This window comes from Glycine soja, chromosome 13, assembly GCF_004193775.1.
Source record: "Glycine soja cultivar W05 chromosome 13, ASM419377v2, whole genome shotgun sequence".
Classification (NCBI taxonomy): Eukaryota; Viridiplantae; Streptophyta; class Magnoliopsida; order Fabales; family Fabaceae; genus Glycine; species Glycine soja.
In genome coordinates this window covers 31020903-31043694 of record NC_041014.1, presented here as the reverse complement: position 1 = coordinate 31043694, position 22792 = coordinate 31020903, and the positions used below count along the sequence as shown (strand labels likewise).

At 32.1% G+C, this 22792-nt stretch overlaps 4 protein-coding genes across 7 annotated transcripts; 1 reads left to right on the top strand and 3 right to left on the bottom strand.

The window, feature by feature from the left end:
• Nucleotides 1-370: 370 nt before the first annotated feature.
• Nucleotides 371-6392, bottom strand: LOC114382595 (ranBP2-type zinc finger protein At1g67325-like). Of its 4 annotated transcripts, none has more exons than XM_028342127.1 (10): nucleotides 6245-6392; nucleotides 5904-5949; nucleotides 5538-5653; nucleotides 4945-5218; nucleotides 4600-4670; nucleotides 4117-4168; nucleotides 3924-4033; nucleotides 3759-3783; nucleotides 3484-3635; nucleotides 371-738 (listed from the first exon to the last, which is right to left on the bottom strand). In XM_028342127.1, the coding sequence occupies exons 1-10, from the start codon at nucleotides 6251-6253 to the stop codon at nucleotides 442-444; spliced, it is 1152 nt and encodes a 383-aa protein (XP_028197928.1). In that variant the 5' UTR covers nucleotides 6254-6392; the 3' UTR covers nucleotides 371-441. The 4 variants fall into 4 exon arrangements, with proteins under 4 accessions (XP_028197928.1, XP_028197929.1, XP_028197930.1 ...); XM_028342128.1 differs by having other exon boundaries at nucleotides 4123-4168; XM_028342129.1 differs by lacking the exon at nucleotides 371-738 and adding an exon at nucleotides 2799-3233.
• Nucleotides 6393-7782: 1390 nt separating this feature from the next.
• LOC114381866 lies at nucleotides 7783-9017 on the bottom strand. The gene is made up of 2 exons (XM_028341090.1): nucleotides 8761-9017; nucleotides 7783-8188 (listed from the first exon to the last, which is right to left on the bottom strand). The coding sequence occupies exons 1-2, from the start codon at nucleotides 8853-8855 to the stop codon at nucleotides 8026-8028; spliced, it is 258 nt and encodes an 85-aa protein (XP_028196891.1). The 5' UTR covers nucleotides 8856-9017; the 3' UTR covers nucleotides 7783-8025.
• A 4955-nt stretch (nucleotides 9018-13972) lies between these two features.
• Nucleotides 13973-17154, bottom strand: LOC114382787 (non-specific lipid transfer protein GPI-anchored 1-like). Its single transcript, XM_028342402.1, has 2 exons — nucleotides 16639-17154; nucleotides 13973-14550 (listed from the first exon to the last, which is right to left on the bottom strand). The coding sequence occupies exons 1-2, from the start codon at nucleotides 16982-16984 to the stop codon at nucleotides 14315-14317; spliced, it is 582 nt and encodes a 193-aa protein (XP_028198203.1). The 5' UTR covers nucleotides 16985-17154; the 3' UTR covers nucleotides 13973-14314.
• Nucleotides 17155-20157: 3003 nt separating this feature from the next.
• LOC114381852 (probable methyltransferase At1g27930) lies at nucleotides 20158-21503 on the top strand. Its single transcript, XM_028341076.1, has one exon. The coding sequence runs from the start codon at nucleotides 20469-20471 to the stop codon at nucleotides 21321-21323; it is 855 nt and encodes a 284-aa protein (XP_028196877.1). The 5' UTR covers nucleotides 20158-20468; the 3' UTR covers nucleotides 21324-21503.
• Nucleotides 21504-22792: the final 1289 nt, after the last annotated feature.

Below are 22792 nucleotides of genomic sequence, written 5' to 3'. Positions count from 1 at the left end.
AATTAAGTGCTGGAACTTTTGTTTCAATTGAATCTTTTCGTCTGATTGTCCTTCGTAAAATTAACATTAGAAATCTTCAAAATTGACTCAGTTATACTTACAAGTTACAACGCACTTCAAAAATATCAATCCACTATTCCCATCTCTAATTAGATGCTAAGAGTCAATTTTTATAACTCTAATAACCACAACTAGAGGTGAGAACCAATTGAAAAAAAAAAATCAAAGATTCAATTAAAAACCTAACTAAAATTTGATAAAGTATGAGAACTTAAGAGAATAATTCAACTTGTATTATTAGATACAATGTTAATAGAAATAAAAGTTTTTTTTTTCTTGAGTTCTTGTTATATACATAAAAGAGAAAAAATTTCATCGACTGTCAATGTGAAGAAACTTTACCCATGCAACCAATCACTGTTCTACAAATTGCCACATCATTTAGTAGTGTTTTATTTGAATAAATATAAAAGGTAAACACAACACTGGTATCACGTCCGATGCACGTTCTGAGTTTTGCAATGTGCTACCTCCGCCATCATAAGGCCACCAACGGAATGAAAACAAAAATTGAATCGAAGGCACCTTCTCAAAGGCCTCCAAGAGCGTAAAAATTAATTGAAAATCGTAAGAACACCATGTTCTGTTACGTTGCTCTTCACATTCGTCGTTCTCTAGTGTTGCACCTTCTCTAGTTACATCGGCACCTCTATCTCCAAAACCCATTCTCGTCATATTCTGTGGGAAATAATAATAAGCAGGTGGTGGACAAATATGTTTGTAGACATAATCTGGAAGTTTAAAAGTGGGAGATCAATTCTTTTATGCAGAGGGAAAGTAACAATTAGAAAAATCTTTTGCTGTTACAATAAGCGATCCATTTTGAAGTTATTGACATTTCTGTAAATGGAGTTCAAATTCAAGTCTTGTGAAGATTTTGCCAACGGGTAGCAAGATTAATTATGCAGGAATATTCTGAATTCGGAAATGTATTAGTCATGCGAATTAGGAGACATCTAAGGAAGGGCAGAGGCAACTGCAGGCTGCAGCGTTGAGAGACTGAAAAGCAGTGTTGGTTTTTTTTTACTGTTTTTAATTAAGTTTTATTTAATTAAAACACTACTAAATGACATGGCAATTTGAAGAACTGTGATTAATTGCACGTGTAAAGTCTCTTTACACTGACAGTGTATTAGCATTTTTCTCTGCATGAAATTATGTAACCCATAACTGAATTATAATATGTAATTTCAAACCATAGTACACATGTTACCATATATAAAATTAACTATAATCGGATTCTGTATTGCCATGAGCCAATGACCCATAGTCCCATAGGCGTTACATCTTTCTAATTAATGAGATTTAGTAAGTTCCAAAATTTGATTTTTGATGAGGAAGATGTAGTATTGAGGAGTGTTACATGCCCAGTATCAGTCAACAGTGATGTTTTGATCTTGTGATAAAGGATGACAGCCGGATCTAAACATAGAAAATTACTTAAATAATTTGAAGATGTTTCTCAACACTACTGATACCCATATAATATTGATATTTATTATTCTATTTGAAATATATACATAATTTTAAAGAATTGTATTTACAATACTTTATAATTAATAATTAAATTACCTTTTAATATTTCCTTCATTTAACTTATACCTATATATATAACTTTTAATTATTTTTTAGTAAAGAGAAATGCTGATTAGTAAAAAAGCTAATTTCCTACTAATCACACAAATGAATTTTTTCATATAAAAAACCCAGTTTTTTTAATATAATTTTTTAAAAATAACAACTCAGCAGATGATTTGCACATTTTTTTGGGCATTTATTTTTTTTCTTCTTAATCCTCCATTTCACTAGGATAGAGAGACTCTAGCTAATTCAGAATTCATCTGAAGGGAAATAAAATCTAACTAAGAATTATTTTCGCAAGAATCAAACTCAAATAGTACCCAAACAATTCAACCTTAACTTCGATACATTAATTATTAATGCCCAATCACTTAATTTTTCGTGCTGAATAACAATCTTTCTCCCAAATTGTTAGTCAAGAAAGCCCACCTTTATCAGTTAAGTCCAACGTGCACTCCTAGAACAGAGCAAATTGGAAGCTTCTTCGGACTACAATATCAAGTAACTTCATCTCTCTTCCCAATCATCCTCTGCTTATTAGATTTATGCACTTTATCCTCTAAAGTGCATTCTACTCACTTTAGAGTGAACCAAATCTTAGATTTATAGTCCGAATTCATACGGAGCTGCACTCCAGTGAATACTTAATATTTATGGACATCAAAGTTTGTCCGGGAAATCATCTGCAGCTGATCATTGAATTTTTTCATGTATTCTATTCTTTAAATTTACAAAAACCATATCAAATTAGTCATTCTTGGGGTCTAAGCTAAAAGATACAAGAACGACTAATGTGATGCTAGTTTCATAAATTCAAGTGCTATGCTAGCAGAGAACAATTCCAACTAAGTTGCCTATTGAAACGAGTTATAAAGGACACAACAAATACCCACTTGACATCCACATTTAGAAATTTTACTCTGAACTTTAGGTATTGTCAATGGTGGACGGGCAGGGAAACAAGTTAGATACCAGAAACATCAAGATTAGCACTCAAGGTAATGACCCTAAAAAGACTACCCCAAAAACCTATTATCAGCAAGAAGTGCTTATATCTAAATGAAACAAAAAAAATCCATGATCAACTAAATAATCTACTGTCAACTTTAATTCAATGACACAACATGAAACATCCATGTAGCTACAAGCAACAGTACGAAAGAGAATGGCTTTTGTAATGCTGATGCGCACATCCTAAAAGTGGTATGTTAGGAAGACACTTTCAACTACCCAAAACTAAAATGTCACCTAATAAATCTAAAAAACTTAGAATCTTCACTTTCTTTTAAGGCATCTATTTATCTAGAGTTATACTTAAACACAGACAGTCAAGAACCAAAAGAAAACTTAAAACTGGAACATGCAATAACCTTTATACCAGGAAAGTTGGCTGACACATGCGTCATAACAATCCACAAAGACCAAAATACCATCTCAGTTAATACAACAACTTGACACATATTGAGAAGGTGAGTGACTTGACAACTGCTGCAACATAGAAGACGACAAGACTGACTGTCAGACACCCAGACTGAGCAATGCTTGATGACAACTCTGGACCTTCTCAACCCTCAAACATGTCCTAGTACTCACTGGAACAGTAAATAATTGCAAATTAAAGATTGCAACGGATAAATACGGAGGAAATTAAAAAGGGGTGATAAAAGGTTCCAAATGAAGGGAAGCAAAACTGAAGCTTTTCCTTAGAATCCACTTAAAAGACAACTTCACAACCGATTGCCAAATGAAAATGTTCATTATGTTACAAACCTGCTCTTGGAAAACCAACAACTGTAGCAACAAGGAATGAAGGTCAACATGAAAATATTTTACACAACAAACCTGATCATTTTGATCTGCAGCTGATGAAGGAGATTCTTCAGACTCAGCCGGCTTGTCAGCACCACAATTCTGTCTGTTGCACTTGGTTCTGAAAGGATAGTTTATGTTGTTACACTTTTCGCACTTCCAGCTTCCCTCAGGCATCTTTTGCTCTGAATGGAAAAATAAAAACAAAGAAACATAATTACCAACTGTTGCTTTTGTATTAGGTAAAAGACATGAATTATGAGACAGATCACAGATGGTATCATGGGGGAGCCTGGGAAGCTACTTACTAGAATTTTTGTCCGACTTTGAGGCCTGCGGCCCGACATTCACATCCAACAATGTTAAACATTTAAAAAAAAATGTTAAACAGTAAATGAAATTTTTTCCATTATAAAAAAGTTAACCAAAATTCACAAATCACGATATGCAAAATAGAAATAAAGACAGCAGACCTGTGATCCAGGTTTGGGTGTGTTGCACTTTCTCATGTTGCAGACAGTTCTGAATGAAAAATTGACATTGCCACATTTTGGACATGTCCAGTCATTGTCACGAGTTGCATCTGCTAGGAATAGGGGATGACAAAAATAAATCTACATCAACTTCCATTTGAACAAAAATAGACATAAGCTAGAAATAACACACCTGTACCTTTTTTCTGTGACTTGTCATCGTGAAAAAATCCAGGCCTAGCACCCTGCCCAAGCAAGTAAGAACTATTAAATTCCACTTAGCAACAAAATTCATGAAATTATACAATTTAAAAACTTTAGCTTCATTAACTTGCTAGGGATAATATCCAACTTTGATGATGCAAATATGCATATATCTACACTTAATTTGTTTTAAAAAAAAATATAAAATATGACTGTAGGTATCTATGATGAGTAAACTATAAATGCAGATTGTTAAGAGTTAAGACCTTTAACTTGTGAGTTGTGATTGACACTAGAAAAAAAATCTAGCTTATAATATTGTGTTTACTGTGAACAAAATTAACTGCATAACTTGACAAAAGATTCTTCAGGTGTTGTCATGAAATACTCAATGAGTAATTAAAAAAATGTTCGTCCTGAAATTAGAAGTTACAAATAATTGATTTTAATCTTTTAGATTTAAGTCTCGTACCATTGTCCCAGGTCCGATAGGGATGCCCAGGCCATACCGATCCAACAGTTGGGGCATTCCATATATCCCACCTGTAAAGAATACACAATCAATAAAGTAAATATTAACTACAACAGGAGCAAAGCTAAAAAAAAAAAGAGTAAAACAGAAAATTACAGAAGCAAGAGTTATGTATCATTAAATCAATCATTACCATACAAAAAGAAAGTTCCAACTTCGAATTGATTATTCATTTTTCCCTTCCCATGTTCTTTTATTAATAAAAAATGAAACATGAAGCATAATTTATCCAGATTGAAGAAACTTCAATGACAAGAATGACAGAAACAAAGGAATAGAACATACCATTTCCAATCACTGGTCCACCTGTGTAGGGTGTTGGTCCAGATAAATGCAATGGTCTATAAGGACTGCCAGCAGAAAGGCGACTACCATAATTGTAGTGATATGCTGATCCTCCAGAAAATGGAACATCATAGGGAGGAACAGATGATCCATTGAACAGAGAAGATCCATATGGTGGAACACCAAGATATATTGAAGAGGGGGTATTAGAACCTAAATAAGGAGCTGAGGATGAATAACCCTGCGGAGCTTGTAGAGGCTTGGCAGCAGATTTCTGGATAGTAGTAAATGAATACATAGAGATTTGATGATAAAAGTAGCTCTAAAGGAAGCATAATATAACTACACCTCAGTCCTTTATGTATGTATGAACATTTGATTTCCATACCCTCTATACTCCCCATTATTTGGGAAAAAAACTCATGGAACACGAGTGAACAGAAAATAGGAATATAAAAGAAAGCACAATAAGAAACACAAGCAAAAAGAGAGAAATTGATAAAAGAAATCATCAAATAAATGTTAACCATAAATCATTAACGAAATGAAAATCACATTTTAAAAAAAAAATGACATTACATATAATATCATACCGAATTATGATCAGCCGGCCTTGGTTGAGTGCAATTACGCATGTTACAAGTTGTCCTGAAAGAGAAATTGACATTGCCACAGCTGGGGCATGTCCAATCATCTTCCCTACGACTACCTACAAACAAAAACCAAATAAAATGCACCTGAGTTTAGGTTCAACACCACATCATCCACAACATTGAATTACAAAAAAAGTAACACGATGGTGAGTGTGGAGGCTAGCGAATGCACCCACCAGTGCATAAATTGATTGCAGAATGTAAAATAGCGCGCACAATAATTTCAAGTATCAACAACAATGTTGGAAGTATGCATAAAAATCAGAAAGTAAAAAAAACAAGAACATAAAGAAAAGCGTGACGCACCATCAGTCCTAGCACGCTTGGTGGCTGAGGAATTTCTGTTATCAACCTGCAAAACCAATCAGAAGGCTAAGATTCCAATTTCACTGGGCATATAAGCAAAGAGAACTATACATGACAAATTAAATACATAAATCCGCAAAAAGAAGCTGATTCCCACAAAAAAAAAAAGTAGCAAAAAGGATAGGAATCAAAATTACAGCGTTTATAATTGACAAAACCCTAAATACACCAGATTGAACCGAGATCGATTGGGCTAGGGTTCAAAAGCGTAGCTAAGGAAGATGATGAATCGAAGAGAATTATTAGAAGTGAAGGAATGAGATTATTAGAGGGGGTTTTACCCGAGACATGGCGATGAACAGTGCCTGCGACGCAGATCCTCCTTCTCCTTCTCCTTATCCGGCGGGGCGGTAAACATTCAAGGTTGTGGAAAAAAGAATAAGCAACACAATAACGATCCCCAAATAACACGAATCTAGTATACATATACATTTATTTTAAAACTATTTTTAATGTAAGTATTTTTAGGTCTAAATTGAGAATGGCCCAAGACACGGCCCAGCGACAAACAACGAGAGGGGGGGAGCTACTATTCTCACCATTTAATTGTTATTTTCACTACCAGATTTTATGAAATAAGGAACCTACCCTCCGCCCCTTCCTTGCACCCCATTTCTTTTCCTCCATCCAGTTCCAGCATGCCTCATCGTCCAAATCAGCAAGTGTGTCCTTCCCAGAAATGCAATCTAACCACGAGGGTCACAACTAGGATTGTGCATGGATCGAGTATCCAAAAAAATTACCCGAACCGGTTTGATCCTCTTTACTAAAATGGTTATAAATTGAACTGGTTAGTTAAATTGGTTTTGAACCAGTTTTCCTTTCTTTTGTTTCCACTCTCAAATCTTTTTATCATCCTACATTCATTTTCACTCATCAATAAAAAGATATACATTTTTTCATCAAGTCTTTCATTTTAATTCTATTGTACATTTCATGCTACACCATAAAATAATAATCTGTTGAATTTTGTGGAATATTTTTTTTATTTTACAAGATTTCTCCTAGAGGTTTAATTTTTTTGCATTACCATTAGTATTTATAAATTCATCTTTAGATTTGCTAAAATAAATATTGTGATTCTATATTTCATAATACCCAAGAAAATAAATTTATTATCTAGTATCTAGCTTTCCAAAATAATTTTTTTTAAAACATAAAGAATTAAATACGAAACTTTTTAAACTTAATATATTAAAACAAAACTAAAAGTAAACTTAAATGAACCAAAAGTGATATTAAGATGAAAAAAATTAATAAACTAACCAAATGACTGATTTATTTAGTTCTATTCTGACATAAATTTGCCTTTAATTTAGAACCTGCTGATAATATCTCCAAAAAAATTATTGCTAGGAGGGGAATATGTTATAATCCAAATGGAATCAATCTTGCAAGTGAGTATAGACCGGAAGTTAATTTGAAAACGTTTTTATGATAATGCATTTTTTAACATTTTCTTATTTTCTGCTACTTGATATTTTCTTAGCATTTTTCCCGGCGAATGAGATATTTAGATTGATTAATTTTCTTTTATACAATTAGACCAACAAAGAAAATTCTTTTAAAAACTTTGAATGATCCTACCATTGCGAATTTCCTCAGGAAGCCATGCTTCTAAATATTTTGGAGAAGACTAAGTTATACTCACTTTGCTGCACGTGAGATAACATTCGAAATCTTCAACCAACAATATAATTGTTTACACTGGAAACTCGATCTTGATGAAATCGGTATAAAGACAGTGAAAACAAATTATACCATATTTTACGGTGAGAAATTCATAGTTGATGGTTTAAGGTTTGTCAAACTCCAATAATAGTGGCAAAACTTTCGTATAAAGATTTTTAAAACAGGAAACAAAGTAAAAAAATAAAATGACATTTTGGTAATTAAAACATTTACCTAAACCAAATAGGCATGACATTATGATTTCCCTCATTCAAGAACCTAAATTTAGAACCTCGCCTACAATTTTCTCTCGTGGCCACGTCATATTACAACAAGGAGACCAGACACATAACAAGATAACACACATCATACGGCAATGCAGAAACCAGAACTAGATGCTCAAACATTCCAAATGGAACAAAGGGAAATACTTTATGGCGTCATGGGATTTAGATTCCGGATATTTCTTATAAAACTTCTTCACATAAACATCCTCAGGAAGAGTGATGGTCGGAATTTTCCCTGCAGATCGAGGAAACTTTGCAGGTGGTGCCCTGATAAACAGAGTAAAAAAACAAAACATTACACAATTTTCCAAAAAAAAATCGAAGTTTCATCACCATGATCAAGTAAACATTCAGAATAAAAATTCAGTGAATCCCGAAAATTCCCAAAATCATTAAACTCAGCAAGTGAAGTCTAGACCAAGACTTGAAAACTGAACATCACAATCACCATAACCATTAAGTAAAATAAAACATTACACAAATTTTCAAAACAAAAACAAAAAAGGATCATCGCCATGCTCAAATAAACATTCAAAATAAAAATTCAGTGAATCACTGAATCCCAAACATTCCTAAAACCATCAAACTCAGAAAGTGAAGTATAGTCCAATACTTGAAAATTGAACATCACAGACACCATAACACTTAATTGGATTCAGGAAAAATAAATAACAAAAAAAATGAATTTTCAGAAGTGAAATTAAGAAACCGAAGAATGGCACCACATTTTGGCAAAAGGGGCGTAAGTGATAAAAACCCAGATGGGGGATTCTCAAATGGAAAAAGAAAAATGCAAAGGCGAAGATTGAAGAGAGTGAATCAGAAATTAGGGGATAAACTGTTCCATGGCTTTGAGCCACGCGGGTTGCGCCTTAGCCAAACCCTTCACGAGCTTCCTCGTTCGAGAAAGAAAATCCCCTCGCATAAACGACATCGTTTAGCTTCTTCTTCGTTGTATGAACGAATAGGAACACTACTGGGCACAAGGAGTTTTGCACTTTTGCCTGTGTTACGTCGTTTTGTTTCGTATGTAGCATTTGACCCATCAGGTTTGGTACATTGATTTTAGCCCAGGTCACCGAGTTATTTGATGATGAACAGGTTTGGATTTTTCGGCAGAAAAAATTATCTCAGATTGAATAATATCTAAATTATTTAACATTAATTTTAACAAATTAATCAATAGGATTCGATTACTTAATTTACAGTATTATTCCCATACTTTTTTATATATTTTGACTTAAATATACTTTAAATTTTTATAAATTACTATCAAATTTTAATTTCAGTTTTTATATAAAAAGATATTGGTTTTCATTCACTGGTGTCTATGGTATAATGCCAATATGTAATACCTTAAAAAAAATCTAGATTCTTAAAATGTTATTTATCTACCTTAAAATTAAAGGTTTAGGTTTTGTTAAAAAAAAAAACTTTAGATTAGGGGAACCAAAATAGTAATTTTAAATTTTGGAGCCATTAAACCCAAACAAAAATATTTTATTGAAACCAAAATCAAATTATGTTGATTCTATAGAACTAAAATCAATAATTTTAAAGTTTAAAAGAATAAAAAAAAAGAATTTTTTTGTAAGAACTAAAATCAAAACATAATCATTTTATAGGACTAAAATGCATGCAAGCTTTATATTCCTTGTTTTGTGCATTTTTTTTTACCAAGGAGATAATCATGATTTCAACCTCTTTGCATTTTTTATTTGCACGCAAACATGATTAGTTAAATGAAATAAATATTAATGACAAATAATAGTAAGGTTCGGCTATGCAAATAAATAAACTTGTCATGTTTAAAATATTTAATATCATATTAAATATAATTATACTAAAATTTAGTAAAAGATTAATTGTATTTTTAATTGAGCAAATATTATCATATTATCTTTAAAATATTAAGTCTATTAAAATTTATCTTAATTTATTTTTACTCCAAATAATAACAATGATGTAATACCTATATGAAATGTATAAATTCAAAAGAAAAATAATAAACATAAATTAATAATTACTTAATAATTTTTTATAAACGTGTGTGTTGCATGGGCTTATTTAAATATTTAAAAATTATCAATTAATAACTAATTATAGATAATTCATTGTAAATAAAATTTTTAAGAATTATTTGTATTTTTTTAAAAATTAAGCATATTGATTGTCATTTTTTTCATGAGGTTATCATTATAAAATAAAATAAATAAAATATTTTTTTATAAATTATATATAAAAAGATAAAAATATAAAATAAATATTAATCAAACTTTAAAGGCTTAAATATGTTAGAGATCCCTAAAATATATCCAAATTTCACTATGCCTAATAAATTTTTTTGTCGTTGTGTCCCTAAAACTTCAAAAGTTTTGTGTGTGAGATCTTCACCGTTAATCTCTATACAAAAGGTGATGATGCATATGTTAGTTGAACACATCAGCAATACACATACAGAGTCATGTCAACCATGACTACCGTACTCCTCCATTACCAATCGATAGTGTTCTCCCTTCATTTCAAAATCACCTAGTGAATATTTTTCATAATTAAAACAAGATTTGAAAAAGGGACACCAACGATTAAATACCGTGCTCATCCAACAATTAAAACCCAGATATGCTCTTTCAATTCTTAAAAAAAAATTATTCAAATAACAACAACCAATAAGCAATTTCAATATTTTTGCTGGAATTTTTTTCCTCAAAATCAAATCCACACCAACAGGCAACGATTAACATGCACCCCAAATTAAATCCACGAATCACCGTAGCTATCACAAGCTATTAAGACTAAAAGGGGAAAAATATAATAATGAACAATAATTGAATAAGAAAAAAAAAATACATCAAGAATGCCCACTTAAAAAACCTATATATGAACATGCACTTGTTGTTCGCTGACGCAGTGACTACAAAGCCTTTCATGGTGGCTTGAAAGCTTCGCACGACAGATGAGTTGGTTTGACATTGAGAACAAACATCATCTTCATCAATGATCGTAACATCTCGCAACATGTCCTCCTTTATCATCAAATTTTCTGGTGTAGACCTATCATCTCATAGCAACCCTTTAAGCTCCTTATGCATTGGGATGTAGAGATTGGAGAGAAGGTAATTAAGTGCATCAGTTCCACTAAAACCATCATAGATCCCCACGAAAACCCAACTATGTTCCTCAAACACCACAACATGAACACGATCCTCCCCTGCTTTCCTCTACGCCCATTGAAGATTATGACTCTCCATTGAATCATCATCCTCCAAACTACCCTCGCTGCTTAAATTCACGCTTAGATTCTCGTTATGCTTCTCCAATGTCGCTGTCACCGCTGCCACCATCCACTCTGGCTCCTTCACCACTACGCCCTTGATTGGAGCCACAATTGAATTATGCCTTCAAGACAGTCTTGGAAATCGCCTTTTGCAAAATGCAAATCCACCTACCCTTCCTCATTCTTACTCTTATACCTAATTCCAAACCCAACTCTCGTGTGAGAAGCTTTTTTGAAAATGATATGATCTGTCACTTTAACTTTATTTTCTTTTTTTTCTAATAAAATAGTTTATTAACTTAAATTAAATATAAAAATAACAAAAAAATATAGGTGGCACATCATGTCATTGATACTTTTGACGTGACTTCACACATGTATCATTAACGTGTCTAACTAAAAGACACATCATCATGTTTTGGACGGAGACTAATGACAAAAATCTCCTACAAAACTTTTGAAGTTTCAAGGACCTAACGAGAAGCAAAAGAATTCTAGGGGTCAGTTGTGAAACTCAAATATACTTAAAGAATCTCCAACATATTTAAGTCAACTTTAAAATGTTAAAGATTTGAGTATAGTTTTATAGCACATAGTCGTAATAATAGTTATGAAAAACAGAATTGTGAGTGTATATATATCTCTTAAATTTTATCCTTAATTAATGATTAAATAAAATATTATAAATCAATTTAAATAGCATTAATGAGATTAATTAAATCATTCACAATTGTTAATTATGATGAAATTCAATCAACGACTATTGTTAGTTACAACTTTCGATCAATGGTTGATGTTAGTCCAAGTGTACTTAACATAATCGATGACTATTATTAATTGTAACTTTTGATCAATGCCTGGTATTAGTTCAAATGAAGTTTACTTTTATAATGTATATGTGTGTGTCTATATATATATATATATATATTGACGAAAACATACTCATCCCATTTTATTTCTAATCAATTGTTCAATACAAGGGATAAGAAGATAGAAACTATAGAGACTATGAAAGAATGACGTTACCCTAATTAGGTCATGGGCAACCCCACTAACTCTTTACAAACCCAATAGAAAATGTTGGATTTTGTTAAAACAACCAAATACAATTATGAATCAAATCACCAAACTCATAAGCATCACTAGTGCGCTTGATAATTTTATCCACCACAATTTTGCAATCAACTTCGAACTTCACATGTTGCAGGCCAAGAGAGATGACAAACTTCATAGCCGTTATCAATGCCCAAACTTTCCCTTCATTGTTGTCCATGATTGGTGCTCTCTAATCCATACACTCAATACCAACTACGCCATCATGATCACACACACAACACCTTGCTTGCCCCTATTTCGTGGAAAAACCCAACATTAATGTTGCACTTAATGTGACCCATTGGTGGAGAGCACTTGTCAATGAAAGGTTGGCCAATTTCCTCACTCAAAAAGTTGGGTTTTAATTTAGCTTTGGCCCACCCTTAAAAGAACTCATCTTCTAATTTAACAACGCCAAAATTTGATATATTTATCTTCTCCCACAACTTATCCAAAGACTCCACAACAACATACTCAAGTATTTGCGTTTGTCCAAACTCAACTGAGACAAAAAAAAAACATATGTTGGCTAGACTCTGCCTGATTAGAACAAGCCTTAATAGCTTCCTTCATGTCCACGTGCTCCCAACACCCTTCATTGATAGGACATGAAAAACATGTGAAAAGTAGACTTCTCATTAAGCTCACATAGAGGACAAATCGAAGGACAATGAACCCCCATAGTTGCAATACTCCATCCCTACTTGCTTTACATGGCAAGATTTAAGACAAATACATTTTAGAACCCCATTCCACCATCCTCCTTCAACTCACACAGTCTATCCCATTTCAACCAATTTATGTCTTTTGACTCTCTACTACTATTTTCCCACCAATAAGAATTCATCATATCCTACAATTCATCCTCATGAGATTGGGGAATTTGAAAAATACTCATACAATAAGTGCGAATAATTCAGATGGAAAATAAAATAAAATAATAAAAGTATAATTTTATTGTGATTTTTATAGCTAAACATTTGTATGTTCTTCTACCTTTTATATTTTTGGAATCAACTTTATTTTAACATTGGAAACAAGTATCCTTAAACGTAATTATGATATTTAGCCTCACATGAGCACAACTATACGAGAAAAAAGTAAAAGATGGTTAAAAAACCTAAAATTACTTCAAGCACAAATTATTTATATATATATATATATATATGATTAGGCTCGTTAGCCCATGAGTAAATCTGTTTAAACCACATGTTAAACAAATTGATCTTAAAATCTCGCAAAACATAGAAGACCATGTGAATCGTGCATATAGTATGTTTTTTAATTTTCTTTATCAGCTAATATTAATTGTTAGATTTTTCTCAATAAAGGAATTCAAATCTATAATTTTTTCATTTTTTTCCTTCACCCTGAAGACAACCTTATAATTAGTTAAGCATTTACAATTTTTTACATAGACTATGCATCAAATTAAATAATTTTTTTCTGTTAAATATAATAACAATTTTTTTTCATATTTTTTCTTTGTTAGAGATATTTATATGGTTTTATTCTCTCTCATTTTTCATTATCTTCTCTATTAAACAATTTTAAAAAGGAATTTTCATTTTCATGTTTTTTCTTTTCTTTACTTTATTCCTTAACCTTTTCTTTTTTTGCTGAATTTTATTCATTAAACTATACACTCCAGTAGTACTATAAAAGTATTGAAAGTGAAATCAATCAAGTCTTAAACTATTAAATTAAATAAAATAATTCATAGCATTATTAAGTCTCTCAACTTTCACCAACTATCGGTTAATATTAATTGTGGGAAGCAGAAAAGAAACAAGTCCACAATAAAGCCAAACATTACAGCGAGGTCCCAAAATTCGAGAAACCATCACAGGCCACAAATGCAAACCAATTCAATTCATTTAATTCAAAGCTGCGAAGAAGTCCTATGCATAACAAAAGCAGGAAACAACCCCAACTGTCTACTACTCTCTGTCTTCATCACTGCAGGAGGTAAGTAGATGAAGAAGCATTCATTCAACAATGCCGCATCATCATCATCATCATCATGTGTAAATGCTCACAATTTCGGTTGGAAGAGCAATTAGAACAATGGCCAAAGCCATCACAATCGCATAGGTAACGGTACTACTGGGTTGAACCATGCTTCCATACGATGCGTTTTGGCTCTGGGGGGTCGTAGTTTGTGAGTTTGAGGTTGCAGGTGCAGAAGGAGTTGTCTTCGAAGAATTTGATGTGAAGATAGCAGCATCAGGGGAACTTGGAGATAGACCCAAAAGCTCTGTCAATATTCAAATAATTCATAGTATTAGTATTTATTAATTTAAGGGAAATTAATCCATCATGGGCTAAGAAAATTTGAGATAGACATTAGTGGTTGACGACCTGTGACCAAATTTATTAACCAACCAAACAATAACTATTGTCAACCCATGTTTCCATTTCTGTTCCATCAAACACTTAAAAGCTCCTACATAACAACTGGCTAGTACGAATTCGAGTCTCAGAATAATATATTAATGGCAATATACTAGTTCAATTCTTCACCTAAGAAAGTATCGACAATTATGACCTATGAATATAGACTGTTACACTTCCAAGTGGTGAACGTGACAAAGTTAAAATTCGTCGGTTTAAAAACTAATCTAGTAGTAATAAATATGTAGACAGTTCAGCTCTTTGGATTGCCCTTGGGTCACATATCAATTTAATTAATGACAAGAATCAGATTCTAGTTAATGTGCGCAATCTTATTGAAAGTAATGTTAACACCCTCCTAACCAATCTAGATGAGAGGTCTGCAAGTAATTTTGTCCTCCTACCTAATCTAGATGATGTGTAACCTCCTTATAATCACTGTTTTTAATTTTATCTTGATATTGATAAAGTGGTGATTAATTTTGGTTGGAAATCATAAATATAAATAAGGTATTTTTTTCTTAATATAATTTATTTCATATGATTAATTAGGATTCAAACCCTCAAACACTTTAAAAAACATAAATTACTATCACATATGCGGATCGTTATTAATTTTTATTAGTGTTTTTAGATGTTTTGTATTTACATGTATTTGATAGTATTAAAATTGCAAAGTTCAATACAATTTGTTGAAAAACTTAACAAGAGACAGAAAAAATGGGAGAGAATGAGAAGTGAAGATCTAAAGCAGTAATAATTATGGCCAGTAAAAAAAAGCAGTAGTAATTACTATTAAGCATCGTGATTTTACTTTGTTCTGTTCTATAATGAGATGTCCAAATTTAGTAAAAAAAAATTAAATCACGAGCTTCCAAAATTTACTATACAACAAATTTACAATCAAAATTAGAACTTCCTTAACAACTCGTGCACTGAGAAACACGCAAAATTAAATTAACATAAAAGGTCCACACACTAATTAATAGTAGAACTTTGGTTTTGAGTCACGAGTATTCCAAAATTACCTAAAGGACAAATTTCTCACCAAAGCTAGAGCTTCACCTTAATAGTACTCCCCCCCCCCAAAAAAAAATTAACATATGAGTCATTATCCTCAACAAAATTAGAACAAAACCTTAAAAAAACTCACACACACAAAACTAACATCCGAGGTCGGCACTAATTAACAAAACTTTGATTTGATTCGAGAGTAATAAAAAAAAAGGTAAAAATAAATACTAGTATACTTAAATTTTCTCTTTTACTTTACTAGACGATAGTATAATTTTTTAGAACAAACCAAAAATGTGAATCAGGTAAAAATAAATAAAATTAACCAACTGGGCTTTCGATTATTTTCATTTAAAAATATTTTTGGTTTACTTTTCTCGAGTGTAGATATTTTAGAACTGAAAAACGAAATACAACGAAAAAAAAGAGAGAAAAAAGATACAATAAGAAAAGAGAAGGAAAAAAAAACATCAATAGACAGAGTTGCAGTAAATGAGATCTTTCATGATGCCAAAATACAAAGATGACTGATGAGAGGATAAAATATTAGTATTATTTTAAAATTTTATCAAGGAAAAGTATAAGCAGGGGTGGTTGTCCTCTTAAAAAATAAAGTTTTAGAAATACAAGTAATAAGATGAATGGTAAGAACCTGAGAAATATAAAACCTTGTTATTAAGAGATGTATCGATAAGATAACATATATAATAACATGGATGTCAGCTAATAATAGTGTGTTTGGATAGAAGGAGAGAGATCTGAAATTTGGGGAAAAGTAGAAAAGAGAAAAAACTGTGTTATTTGTACGTTTACAAAAAATGAGTAAAGTAAAAGTTTAGATGTACATGTAGTTGTAAAAAGCAAATTAGACGAAAGAATAATTGAAAAACGATAGTATGTATTGTCCCTAACGTGGTTAATAGTGGGGAGTACTTACTAGGACAGTTGGTGATGCTGGCGTTTTTGACGTTACAAACAGAAGGGAGCTGAAGCAGCTTGGCCTCTTGAATGCCCAAGCTTTTAACCTGTGGGCTACCCTTGTGGGTCTCTTCAATGATGTAGCAGAGGCACTCTGGGTTGCTCTCCTTTATGGACGTTGCTGCGTCGCAACATTGCTTTTTCGGCGTTTCTTCCTTCCCCTTCGCGAAATCCAAACACGGTATTACCTTCTGAATCACCGCTGAACACTTGGTTGCCAAATCATCCGCACCACTCGCCGACCCACATGCCATCATCACCACCAAAAGGCCCAGGCCCATAAACTCCACTCTCTGCTGCTTCATCTTCTTAATTTGCTTCGGTAGTGGGAATGGGACTTTCTTTAACGTGTTTTTCGGATTCTCCAAAATATGAGAACAGCTCTGTGTGTGGGAAATGTATTGCCTGGTCTTCTCTATTTATTGCCAGGAGGTGCTGCTCCAACATTGGACGGTACTTAGACGCCGTTACTTTATTTTATTTTTCTCACTACAACTTCAACTATAATTTATTTTTTATAATATAAAGTTCAGAGGAGTTAGATGATGATTATCCTTTAGGGCTAAGACAAGCCTTAAAATTCAGAAAACACTTAATAAAAATACTTATAAATTATTCATAATTATCAAAGTTTTTATGTAAGTAATAAAAATTAAATTTACTTTCTTGTAAGATATGAATAGAGTCAATTTCTTATCAACTAAGTACATTTTTATTTTTAAAAATCACTAAAAATGTTCGTTTAGAGAAGAGAGTAGTAGTGACAGTTACTGATACTTGATATACCTAATAGAATTTAATTTAAGGTTAAACATCCATGGACCACGGGCAGGCACTATGCCATGGGAAATCTTGGTATTGAATTTTCTAACATACTCTTGATACTACTTGAATTAGTCATAATAAAGATAGCACGAGAGATATCAGTTATTAAAAATATAAAAATATCATAACAAATTAAAAAAAATTATAATTGAATTTATATTAGTTTTTTGAAAATTCTCTAAAAAAATAATATTGGAAATAACTTATAGAATTTGTAAAGCTTGACATTAACTGATTTAAATAAAGCAAGTTTGATAGGGTATTTAACTAATCAAATTGAAATAATCTATAAATAACTTTTTGTCCGTGATGGTGCCGTGAAGCATAGGAAATAATTAATAAATGAGGAAGCAAGTAGTCGTTGGAATGAAATTAAGAGCTCACTGCTTCAGCTTATGACATTGGAGTTTGTGGAAACGACAGATACTATAAATAGCATTGTTTTTCAACCACTACGTGTCATGTCGACCTCGCTATTTAATTGTCCACGTGGCATAATTTTGTACTGCTACTAAATTACATCAACATACTAAAGTTTGTTGGATGTTGAACTTTCCTTCTAAGTTTTGAATGCGTCGGAGTAATTTAGTATTTCGACTTATATTACTAAAATTTATAATTTTACTATAACTTATTTTAATAACTTGTAATTTGTGTAAAACAGTTTGTTTTTATTTTCTAATTACAATTATATACTAAACACTTATTCACCAAAGTACATAAAACTTAGAGTACATGATATTATCTACTCGTCGTCATTAGATTTGATGTTAACCGGGGATGATATTTATGTTTCATTCATATTCAAATACTAAATTATTATTAGTTTACACGTTTACAAATCAATTCAAAATAACATTTATTCAAATTTTATTTTAAAAAATAACACTAAAATTTATCCAAAGATCAAGAGTGTTTTATTTATAATTAAAATTTATTAAAATCACGAATTTGTCAATATAATTTATTTAATAACCAATCAGTTAAAGTTTTACACAATGTCTTGATTCTTAATATATTTTATTTATTACGTAGTAATAAAAATGCACATTTTTCCGTTGAACTAAAATGTACATTTTAATAGGTGTATTGATACGTTTTTTTTTACAAAAAGAATAATTTTATTTCTATGATAAATTTGTATAACAATTTTTTAAAAAGAAAAAAAAGTGATAATAATGATAAAAAAAACACGAAAAGATAAATGTAAAAAAATATGATAATGCTATAAGAATAAGCGGATGTTTGTTCCATGAAATTATTTTACATATTTGGAAATCCCATTACCGAGAATATTATAGTTGAAAATGTTATTCATTGGCATGTATAAAAATGTATTCGATTAATTTTTAATATTCCTAGGAATATTTTAATGTTTTAAAATAATAAATAAAAATTAAAAGTAAAAATGGAAGTTATAATGGGTCTTGCTAAAATATGTGAATTCCAAAACAGTCTTGTTAACCAGTAACTTTAGATACTGACGGATCCAAAAAAAAAATCTTGATGAAGACAATAAATAGTTTATAATATTTTTACAAAATAGAAATATAATAAGATTTTGCAAAATGTATAATGTTATGAAAAAATATAATTTAAAATATTTAAATTTTTATAAATTATAATTGTCTTTTATGAATTTTTATTGAGAATGTTCTCTGATTATTTCAATGTTAATATTATAAAAAAATATCTAATTATATATATAACCAAACAATTGTTCAACCATTCATCTTCTTTTATGTGATCACATTCTATTCTTCACAAAATTAATTGTAGAGAAACATCTTAAATGATAAACTCTCTTTATTTATTTTTTGTTCTATTTGGAAATTAGGATTAAATCACTCAAATGAAAATATATAATGTAAGTTAGTAAATGAATCATTGCTTTATGTTGAATGTCTATAGAGTAATTGGAGGTTATTATTTTGGCTCTCTGATTTTCTTAGGTTCAATTTAGTCATTTTATTTTAAAAATATTTAATTTGATTCCTTAATTTATATACAATAGGTTAAGTTTAGTTTATTTATTTTTAAAAAATTTAATTATATTTTTTATTTTTTAAAATGAATTTAATTTTTTCATTTAAAAAAAACTAATTGAACCTAAAAATTAATTGGAAGACTGAAATAATAATTAAAGATAAAAATTAAAAAGATGAAATAATAATTTTAGTATCAATTATATATATATATATAAGTTTTATTTTTTTAAAAAAATCCTATAGGAACAATACTTATTATTTTTATAGGAGCAATTTTTTTATTACGCGTGTATAAGTAAAAAAAAAAAACAATTTAGTGCGAAAAATTGTCCTCATTAAACAAGAGGTGGATTTGTCCTTATCTTTAAAATATTAGTTAAAGAATTAAAAAAATATAATATAACGTAAAAAATAAGTCATGTAAAATATAATTTTACACATCCCATTTAACGTGGATATAATAAGAGAGCATAAAAATTTTCCAACAACTCAATTTTACACATTTAATCATTTTGAAATCTATACTATAATTACGCTTGGTTAACATTTTTCCTTCAAAATTGTGTTATAGCCAGATGCGGTGAACATGAGTTCCATCTTATTGCCATTTGCCAATTGTCGCCCCGACACCCCTCCTACTCCTATAGAATTGGTTTATTCATGTAATAATGTCCTAACCCCAAAATTTCATCAAAACGTATCATTCGAAAAAAAGGAAAAATAAAATCTCGCATGTCCTCGTACCTTGCATGATATTGGTTGTGCTGCCAATTCTCCTCATTACATTTGACAAAATCAAATCACCTTTCCTTAAAACACAAAACTCCCTCTTCCCAATCACTACCTCCTCACTCCGTGCTACATTTTTCATAACACAACCACACACATTCATAATTAAACACCATATCTCATCACATACATGCAACAGCACAAAGGAAAAGGAATAAAAAGGTACTAACAAGGAGGCTTAAAAAAAATGAAGAACCGTTATTTGGTGCCGGAGAGACGGTGGTTCGTGGGTCTGGCCGTCGTGGGGTTGATCGGCGCGGTGCTATTCCTCAGCAACGCGATCCGAACCTCGGAAACCTCGTACGTGTGTCCGGGGGCGCTCGGGATCCGAAGCAAGACCCGAACCGAATTCAGTTACGACGCGTCACCGATCCAGCTCCGCGCGATTATGCACTACGCGACCTCGCGCGTGGTTCCGCAACAATCGGTGTCGGAGATCAAGATCAGTCTGGACGTCATTAAATCACTGGGCCGGCCCATCAACTTCCTCGTCTTCGGGCTGGGCCACGACTCCCTCATGTGGGCCTCGTTCAACCCGGGCGGCACCACGGTGTTCCTCGAAGAAGATCCAAAGTGGGTCCACTCGATCCTTAAAGACGCGCCTGGCCTGCGGGCCCACACGGTGCGTTACCGCACGCAGCTACGCGACGCCAAGGGGCTTATCACCTCGTACCGCTCCGAACCTTCGTGTTCTCCCACGAAGGCGTACCTGCGAGGCAACGAAGCGTGCAAGCTGGCGCTGGAGAATTTGCCCGACGAGGTTTACGAGACCGAGTGGGACATGATCATGATCGACGCGCCGAAGGGGTATTTCGCGGAGGCGCCGGGGAGGATGGCGGCGGTGTTCTCCGCCGCGGTGATGGCGAGGAACAGGAAGGGATCCGGTGTGACGCACGTGTTTTTGCATGACGTGGATCGGAAGGTGGAGAAGGTGTACGCCGAAGAGTTTCTCTGTAAAAAGAACTTGGTCAAGGGTGTTGGAAGGCTTTGGCACTTCGAGATACCTCCTTCTAACGACACACGTGCTTCTCGTTTCTGCTAGAATCTTGTTCATCTTCGCTCACAATTACTACGATTCTTCATCATTTTTGTTTCTTTCTTCACTTGGTACGTTATGATTCAAAATCATGTGGTGTGGCACGCACAGGAACAGTATTTCAGATACTATATTATATATATTTACTCTCTTTTTTTATATATATATTTTAATTTAATTACCATATTAAGCTTTCTTATTTTACTTTTTAGTTTGTTCGAAAATTCAAAGACAAAAGGAATCACCGGCTCATAGGATTGCATGAACTGCCATGCATGTCCAATGCACCCTTTCCCCACAGGGATGGCCAGATTAATTGCAATTTTTTTTTCTCCTTTATTAATTTGGGCCCTTCGATATGATTATGATGGAAAATTACTAAGGTTACAGTGATCAATTGGTACTCAGTTTGAGGTTTGGACGTGTAGTTATGTTACATGTTTGGAGGTATAGTTTTATTGATTATAATAATCTTCTGCTTGGTGGTTTCTCTGCCTGAATGAATAATGAATGGATTATGGAACCATGTGCTGTTCTGGTGAGTGGTAAATGGAAATTATTATAGGTAGAAATCGTTATTAATTACTAGCTTAGTGTTGGAGTATTGTGTACTGTTGCCCAAGCCAGCACAAAGGTTACATAAAAGCAAAGAGATTAATGACAATGGATGAAATGATGAATGGAATAGTTTAATTAAATATGAAAAAAATATGGTTTAAATATGTAAAAAATAGAGTTTTTTATTTATTATAAACGATTCATCAATTGTATCTTAAAAAAAAATCATAAATAACACTTTTAAGATGATATGTCTAGTTTTTTTCTTTTAGAAAAAAAGATGATGTGTCTACTAAAGATTAACAAGTATTAACTTTTTTTTTTCTTCTTTCTAATAAACTTAGAATGGAAAGAAATGAAATATATAAAAGATTATAGTTAATTAATGATTTAATTTCTGATTATATATTTAACGTAATTAGTGTAATAACTTGGGTATTGTATGAATGTTATATAACTCAAATACTAATTTCATATATGATATTATCATCTAACATTACTTTTTAATTAAAAGAGAAATATAAAAAATACACTCTCTTAACATATTCCTTTAACTTGTGGCGTGTATTTGTTGGTTTATATGGCACCCTGAATGCATTCGCTTTTGACGGAGGCACGTGGACACTGCAGGATACAACCAACCAGATCACTGTTCTTCATGGGATCATCACAACAGATTCACCAGCAGCAACAACAACCTCCTCTCCAAGAGAGGTTTCATGGTTTGCACCACCGGACAACGCTTTCAAACTCAATGTTGCCGGAGCTCACTTGGCCAGTAACCCAGGACCTTCAGGCTTTTGGGGCCTTCTCAGGAATAATTCTGCTGAATGGATAACAGGTTTCTCAGGATACTGTGGACATGCTACAAACCTGTATGCAGAACTCATGACCATTCTCCAGGGATTGCTGCTAGT

What these genes read in the sequence shown, in the direction of transcription:
- LOC114382787 (XM_028342402.1), bottom strand. Translation starts at nt 16,984, where the DNA reads ATGAAGCAGCAGAGAGTGGAGTTTATGGGCCTGGGCCTTTTGGTGGTG. An exon ending in CAGCATCACCAACTGTCCTA is followed by an intron (nt 14,551 to 16,638) that starts GTAAGTACTCCC and finishes GAATATTGACAG; the next exon opens with AGCTTTTGGGTCTATCTCCA.
- LOC114382595 (XM_028342127.1), bottom strand. An exon ending in TGGACCAGTGATTGGAAATG is followed by an intron (nt 4,671 to 4,944) that starts GTATGTTCTATT and finishes TATTCTTTACAG; the next exon opens with GTGGGATATATGGAATGCCC. An exon ending in AAAGTCGGACAAAAATTCTA is followed by an intron (nt 3,636 to 3,758) that starts GTAAGTAGCTTC and finishes TTTTCCATTCAG; the next exon opens with AGCAAAAGATGCCTGAGGGA.
- LOC114381852 (XM_028341076.1), top strand. Translation starts at nt 20,469, where the DNA reads ATGAAGAACCGTTATTTGGTGCCGGAGAGACGGTGGTTCGTGGGTCTG.
- LOC114381866 (XM_028341090.1), bottom strand. Translation starts at nt 8,855, where the DNA reads ATGTCGTTTATGCGAGGGGATTTTCTTTCTCGAACGAGGAAGCTCGTG. An exon ending in TGGCTCAAAGCCATGGAACA is followed by an intron (nt 8,189 to 8,760) that starts GTTTATCCCCTA and finishes TCTGTTTATCAG; the next exon opens with GGCACCACCTGCAAAGTTTC.